The sequence below is a fragment of the Solanum tuberosum genome, unplaced genomic scaffold (assembly GCF_000226075.1).
Source record: "Solanum tuberosum cultivar DM 1-3 516 R44 unplaced genomic scaffold, SolTub_3.0 scf00421, whole genome shotgun sequence".
Taxonomy (NCBI): domain Eukaryota; kingdom Viridiplantae; phylum Streptophyta; class Magnoliopsida; order Solanales; family Solanaceae; genus Solanum; species Solanum tuberosum.
In genome coordinates, this window is record NW_006239343.1 from 183553 (window position 1) to 190811 (window position 7259).

The 7259-nt window shown below is 29.2% G+C and overlaps 1 protein-coding gene across 1 annotated transcript; it reads right to left on the reverse strand.

The window, feature by feature from the left end:
• Nucleotides 1-2297: 2297 nt before the first annotated feature.
• LOC102587352 (zinc finger protein CONSTANS-like) lies at nucleotides 2298-3935 on the reverse strand. The gene is made up of 2 exons (XM_006362863.2): nucleotides 3257-3935; nucleotides 2298-2569 (listed from the first exon to the last, which is right to left on the reverse strand). Exons 1-2 carry the CDS (start codon nucleotides 3848-3850, stop codon nucleotides 2456-2458), a joined length of 708 nt encoding a protein of 235 aa, XP_006362925.1. The 5' UTR covers nucleotides 3851-3935; the 3' UTR covers nucleotides 2298-2455.
• Nucleotides 3936-7259: the final 3324 nt, after the last annotated feature.

A 7259-nucleotide genomic window follows, 5' to 3' on the forward strand; every position in this document is an offset into this window, starting at 1 on the left:
TATTTTAAACATATATATTTGCCCACGTGGACATAAAAAATAATACAAAATTATAAATAGTAATGTGTCCACGTGGGCACATATATACCTTTAAAATATACTATTAAATAGTTTAGGGGGTAAAAAATACGATATTAAATAGTTTGGGGAGGTAATAGGTTCTCATGAAAGTTTAGTATCGCAACAGCAAATCCGACCAAAGTTGAGGTATTTTTCAGACCCTTATCCCTAATTTTTTTATATATCTTTTAATTATTTTGAATTGTCAATTATACATATATAAATAAAATTCCTTACAGGAAAATAAAAGAAAATTAAAGAAAATACCTTAACCCGCTCCGCCTCCACACAAAATTAAATATTTTAATTTAGACCCGTCCCGCACCCGTACCACACCCGCATATTTAAAAACCCGCCCTGCCCCGTATGTGACCAAATGTGTCCTGCCCATTGTCATCCCTACTAAAGCAATTGCTTAAGGCCCAAATTTTTTAGGGACCCTATATTTTTCTAAGGATACATAATGGTAACTGTTTGAAAATATATATAATTTTTTCTAAATCATGCATTGATAAATTTGAAAAGAATTTTTTGTGTGGAAAATATAATAGTAATGGTTTACTTTATAATTTAATATGGAGGTTGTTGAAATAATTGAGAAATGAAATAGTGTTAAATTAATTGTAGCATTCTTTTTTAGGTGACTATCTATTTTGTTGACTTATTTATTTCTTGACGATTTTCATGAACCCACATTATTATTCTTAGATTTATCGTTTTTATTCTCTCGTTATTGAACATTCTAAAGTCTACCAAACGGTAAAACCTTTTACATTATGCAAAATCTACTGTTGTGTGTTGTTTATATCGTTATATCAACTTATCATATTCAGAGCAACTATTTCAATATCATTATATATACTTTTTAAATTTTTGAGTTTGGTTTTATATTCTAACTTTATATTATATTTTTTCATTGAAATTTTCATTGTTTATATTCTTACTTTGTACAGTACTCAACGTACATCCTATCTTTTCTAGACTTCACTTGTAGAATTACATTGAGTATGTTATAGCTATTCAATTTATATATGACAACTAAAAATAATAAGATCTAGCTATGAAATTTAGCCTTAGAACTCCAAACTTGTTGAGACGACCCGGTATATATTTGATTATGGATTATAAATATATAACAAGCTACTAACTATTAGGCAAACCGTTTTAATTCATTATTTCAAATTTGAATTTATAAATCAAAATGGAAGAATATCATATGGTTTAAATCTTTATGACCTTTAAAAATTTTATTCGATGTTCTGTTTGTTTCATAAATATAACCAACTATATTTTAAAATGTAAAATTTGATATGAAAAGAATTGCAAGTTATACTACTGTAAACTTTAATTATTTTTTTAAAGAAAAAACTAATATAACCATATTTAGCTCTGCCCTACAAATTTATTCTGATAAAGAAAATCACTTTTGCATACAAATATTGTTTTTCAACTTCAAAATTGTATTCAGTTCAAATTTTGAATATGAAATATCATTGTTACGAAGTATTTTACTTTTTAATTTAGGATTTTTTTATATAATAATTGAATTATAATATAAATATAGTATATAAATAGGGTAACCAAAAAAAATATTCCAAAATTCTAAATAGAATGTTTGACTAGTCAAATTCGTCTTCCAAATTCCACAAATTGACTAATTCTATGCCACGAGAATTCTTTTTTGTGGAAACCGTGTATTACCATTCATTTTTTCTTCCCTCTTTCAAACTTTTATTGATCGAAAAATCGTGTTAAATTTAAATCCTAAAAATAATCAAGAAATATGATAGAACGAATGAGATTCTTTTAACTTTTAACATGTTGCCTCAGCTCGAGACCTGAAAATAAAAAACTTAATGATAGAGAGCACTTCACCCTGGTGACAATCTAAATGAGCCTCAATTACCTAGGGATGTGATGGAATGCATAAGACTCTTTCATCGTTAACCCTTTGTTATCGATTCGAGATTTGTTAACAAAGAAATTCATTCTTTGTAGCTAGGGAGCACTTCTTTCTTGTGACACATTAAATTTGAATATGATTGAGTCCTTAAAGACCACCGAAGAATGTGGTGGATGGATGAGATCCTTCCATTCTCAACCTAAGCTCTCAGTTCAAAGGCTCGATAATAGAGAAATTCTTTGGGAGGGGGGGGGGATCGATTCCCCTAACGCGACTAGATTAAATAAGAAGAAAAATATAAACACAATAGGAAGTTCCAAGGATCAAGAAAAAATAAGAAGCATGAAAAGGAAAATGTATAATTCTATTTGTGTATGTCTCTTGTAGTCGAATGATCGATCGTATAGAAACAAGATTTTGCATAATAAAGACAACTCCTACGTACTCATTCCAAACTTCACTTCTGAAATTACACTAAATACGTAGTTGTGACTAATCACACAACTCATTTGTTCGAAGCACCTTCATTGGTCTCAAGAACCCTATGGATGAAGTTGTTCCCTTGTTCTCTTCCAACAACAAACTCGACGAATATGCCTCTTCATCCTGCATCGTAATTAATCGTAATGTAAGAAAAACTCACAATACAGAGACGGATTCAACATATAAACTGTAAATGCATTAATGTCTCAGACTAGGGGTGACAAATGAACGAATTGAAGTGAAACTTAGATGCCAACTAAACATCGATTCTTGATCCGAGTTCACCTAGAATTTGCTTGGATCAAAATGAGTTCAATATGGATCCCAAATCACTTTCCTTTTCTATTTAGTATTTTTGAAGGGAAAAAAATGTTAATGTCAATGTATTCCACTCGAAAGTCTATCAGAAACAACCTCTCTAACCAACAGATATAGAAATAAGATTTGCGTACATTTTACTATTCTCAAACCTCACTTGTGAGACTAAACTTTCTATGTTATTGTTGTTGTCAATGCTTTTAGCTTAAGTTCTTCTCTCAAGTAGGAAGCTACAAATCTACTAACAAATTCGACAAAACTCAATAACTTAAGCTTTTGTCATAGACTTTGTATTTTAAAATCAACCTAATTTATTAAAAATCCCGTAAATTATAACTTAAGCTTTTGTCATCAACTTCGTATTTTAAAATCAACTTAATTGTTCCAAATAATTTAAAACTAAAAAAAAAATCAACTTAATTTTTTAAAAATCTCGTAAATTATAACTTATAAACTCAAAATTTTAGCTCCATATCCAAATTTGATAATTACCTCAAAATGTAGGCAATCACTTTCCCTTACTCGCTTCCACGGAGATGAATTAACAGCCACCGTAGCGCCGCCGCCGCCACCAGAATCTCCGGCAGCTGATAAATCTCCATAACTGCCGGAAGAACTCACCGAACGCACCGGCGACGGTGGAGAGAAATTACTCAACGGAGAAGAAGATAAAGGAACAACTTGATTCCCATCCTCTTCATCTTCATCTTCATCGTCGTCATCAATTTCACTGTCAGTACTCCCGTATTCATCCTCATCTTCGTCATTATCAGTTTCCGTTTGATAATTTTCTTCAATTCTTTCCCCAATTTCTTCAATTGGATCTTGTAATCGAACGGCGGCGGTGTTAGGGTTTTCGAGGCAGGAATTGCAGACAGAGAAGGTAGGAGAAAGCTTTGGACCAGAAGCAGTCCATGGAGTTGAATTTTGACATGAATGACAAAGGAGATTTCTCGAGTGTTTAGCTACGAGAAAATTAGCAGAATGAACTTTCGAATCGCAATCCCAACAAAGCCTTGCTTGATCTGATTCACAATACATCATTGATTTGTTCTTATCACATAACTCACAATTCATCTTGTTCATATCAATGAAAAATTGAACAAAATTTTGTGATTTGAATTATTTTGGGGTTTTTGAAGGAATGTTAGAATGGGGATTGGAGTTTTTTGAATGGTGAGTTGAAAAGAGAGAAATTGCAACTATCTTTATACTATAGTATATATATTTGATATTTCCATGCTCTTACACTTTTAGGTGGGTAGGGGTGGGGGTGCGTGGGTGGGTTAGGAAAGTTATTTTACCAAAAATAATTATTTTTTGGTGTTTGGTTGGAGACCGAAAAAGTTATTGAGTTAATGTGAAGGAATTATCGCTAGCATGGAAATGATAGTAGGATATACAAAGGAAAGGAGATTTTCGTGTTAGGGGTTCGATATTGATTGGTACTTGTTTATCATAGTTGTTAATGAGCTAATTAACGAGATATAATATGTGATTTCGATCTTATGAATTACTTTTGGTAATTGAAGGGAGATTAGAGATTGAGCAGGTGAAGTTCATTCAGTTTGAGAGATAATCAACAAGATATAGGATGTGATTTCGGTCTTATGAATCACTTTCAGTAATCGAAGGAAGATCAGAGATTGAGCATATCAAGTTTATTCAGTTTAAGAAATAATCAACAAGATACAAGATGTGATTTCGGTCTTATGAATCACTTTCAATAATCGAAGGGAGATCAAGGATTGAGCATATCAAGTTCATTCAGTTTGAGAAATAATCAACAAGATACAAAATGTGATTTCGATCTTATGAATCATTTTTAGTAATTGAAGGCAAATCAAGAGTTGAACAAGTTAAGTTCGTTCAATTTGAGGGATAAATTACATGGTTGATTTGTCAATTTTGACTTTTCCACCTCAATCGTTGCTCGCCTGTGGCTTGATTTCAGATCGTGAATATGATATTAGCCAGCAATATTGTATTGATTATTGAAATTAACGAGGGTATAAATTAAAAACTTGAACTATACAGAAGTAACTTAATGAGTAAAGATTTATTTAGCTAATAAAATAAGATATAACAATCTTGAGATAAAATGTAGAATTATTGAACTATATTTGATAAGGAATATTAATTAGTTTTGCAATTAGCTATTTCATATAAAGGGTTAAATAGTTAATCTCATGGGATATATCAATTTATCTCAATCACGAGATAACTTTATCTATCCTATTCAAATAACCAAAAAATTCTTAAGAATATTAAGATAAAGTAGAAATAAGAATCAAAACATACACTATAAATTTAATTAGCACAAGAGAAGTGAAGTTATATTTACTTATTTATTGACCTGACTAATAACCCGTTTCTTATAGAGCTCATTCAATGATAAAGTGCATTAGAATTTATTTATTTTATTTCTATAAAAGGTTAAAAGATTGTAGTAGGTATTACATGCACCTTAACTAATTCTCTGAAATACTCGTCGGATGCCACTTCTTATCAGCAACATGTATCAAATAACTTTATCCATCAAAATTAAGGCAAATGAAAGAAATTACCTAACGTATTTTGTCTCTATTAAAAAAATTAAACCATGTATATTTTTATTTATAAACCAGAGGTAAATATACAATTTGAATTGTGAGTTCAATCAAATCTAATAAATTCAGTTTAAACATTATCTTATTTTAAGATTTTACTTTATTATATATAAAATTTATTAATTTAATATTCCATAACTCAATGACTAAAAATTCAAAATCATATTTGTTGTGGGGGATTATGCATATTATTTTTATTTTATTTTTATGTAAATTGAAAGAATATATTACTTTTAAAAAAAATGCAAGTGGCTATGTATTGCCTAAGTTATTATTATATATAATATAAATTTATAATAACCAAAGAATTTAAATTCTAGTCACATTTGCTTACATGGCCATTTTTAGTCCACATAAGAGATTGAACCATGTGAAGTCCACCTGCTGCCCATAATCCAAAAAAAAAAAAAGAGATTCATATCTATCTTTGGAGTATGGGCCTTTTATATGATTATTATTATCTTGATTCTTGAATTATTTAGCCAAATAAAAAAAAACAATTGTTTTTTTTTTTTTTGGTAGAATTAAAAAAAAAACAATTGTTTTGGATAAGGGGACAAGGGAAAAAGAATTGACTTGGATAAGGGTGTCAAAATAATCTAAGCCTAATCTACATGCTCTATCTTATCTTGGATAATAATAACTTATATAAAAAGATTATATAGATTTATAATTTTAAGTTGGGCATGTTCTTATAGATTTATTTGTTTGTTTTAGTTTATTAAAATTATAACAAATAATATATAGGAATTCATCACTTTAAAGAATATAATAATTTTGATTACACTTTTTTTAATCAAGAATTTATCGAGAATCGTCACTCTATCTTTTCTTAATCACTTATGAGATTATACTAAATATGTTATTGTTATTGTTAGTTTCAAGAATATAATGAATTAATGTTTAAATTCTTAAAGGTTGAACTCGTAGAACTTATGTGGTTATAACAAAACAACAATATATCTAGTGAAATTCACAAATAGAGTGTAGAAAGGATAGAATGACGCAGTCTTTATCACTACCTCGTGAAGATAGAAAAACTATTTCTAATTGTCGACTCATGTATAGCAATTCTATATATAAAGAAAAAAATATAACGAGTTAGAAGAAAAATATAAGACTTTTGAAATTTATAATTAGAATTAGTCCAACCAATACATCATGAATAATTATGGCCACAAATAGTGATGGGGTGAAGAATAATAAAAAAAAAATTAAAAAAAATACTTGGTGGACTATTTTTTTGTTTATTTTAATTGATGACATGGAATTTAGATCACGTGAACATGTCTGATGTGGCATCAAATGAGTATAATTCTTCCTCCTCGAGATTCTAATATTGCTGACATGGACAAATCTTAACTTTGTCATCAATTTATGACTTTAATTTTATATGCACTTTTCGGATATCGAAATTTGAATAAATCTATCTTTAATTGTAAATTTTTCATAGATCTTTTGAACATTTTGAATTATCAATCATTGTGACTTATAATACTTTTTACGTAATTTACAAATATATAAATTTCATTTCAAAAAAATTGAAAATTTCATGCGCTAATTTCCAGTCAAACTTAAATTGTTTGACTCTCAAAAAACGAAAAGTGTCACATAAATTGAGACAAAGAAAGTGTTTTTGTAACGAGTGATAAGTAAATATAATTAATTTTGATAAGCTAGAGTTAAATATAGTTCTAAAGTATGATTGGGTGAATATATTTATTGAAAAATATTTAAAATAACTTATTTTCGATAATAGAGAGATAAATATGATCACTTTTCGTATATTATTTTATTCTTTGATTTGTGGATAAGAGGTGCTTTGCATCAAGACCAAGGAGGGAAGGGGTTGGGCTTTTTTTTTTGGGGGGTGGAGAGGAGGGGGG

Excerpts from the sequence above, each read along its gene's own strand:
- LOC102587352 (XM_006362863.2), bottom strand. The coding sequence starts at position 3,850 with ATGAACAAGATGAATTGTGAGTTATGTGATAAGAACAAATCAATGATG. Across the intron at positions 2,570-3,256 it reads GTGATTGCCTACATTTTGAG|GATGAAGAGGCATATTCGTC; the intron begins GTAATTATCAAA and ends ATTACGATGCAG.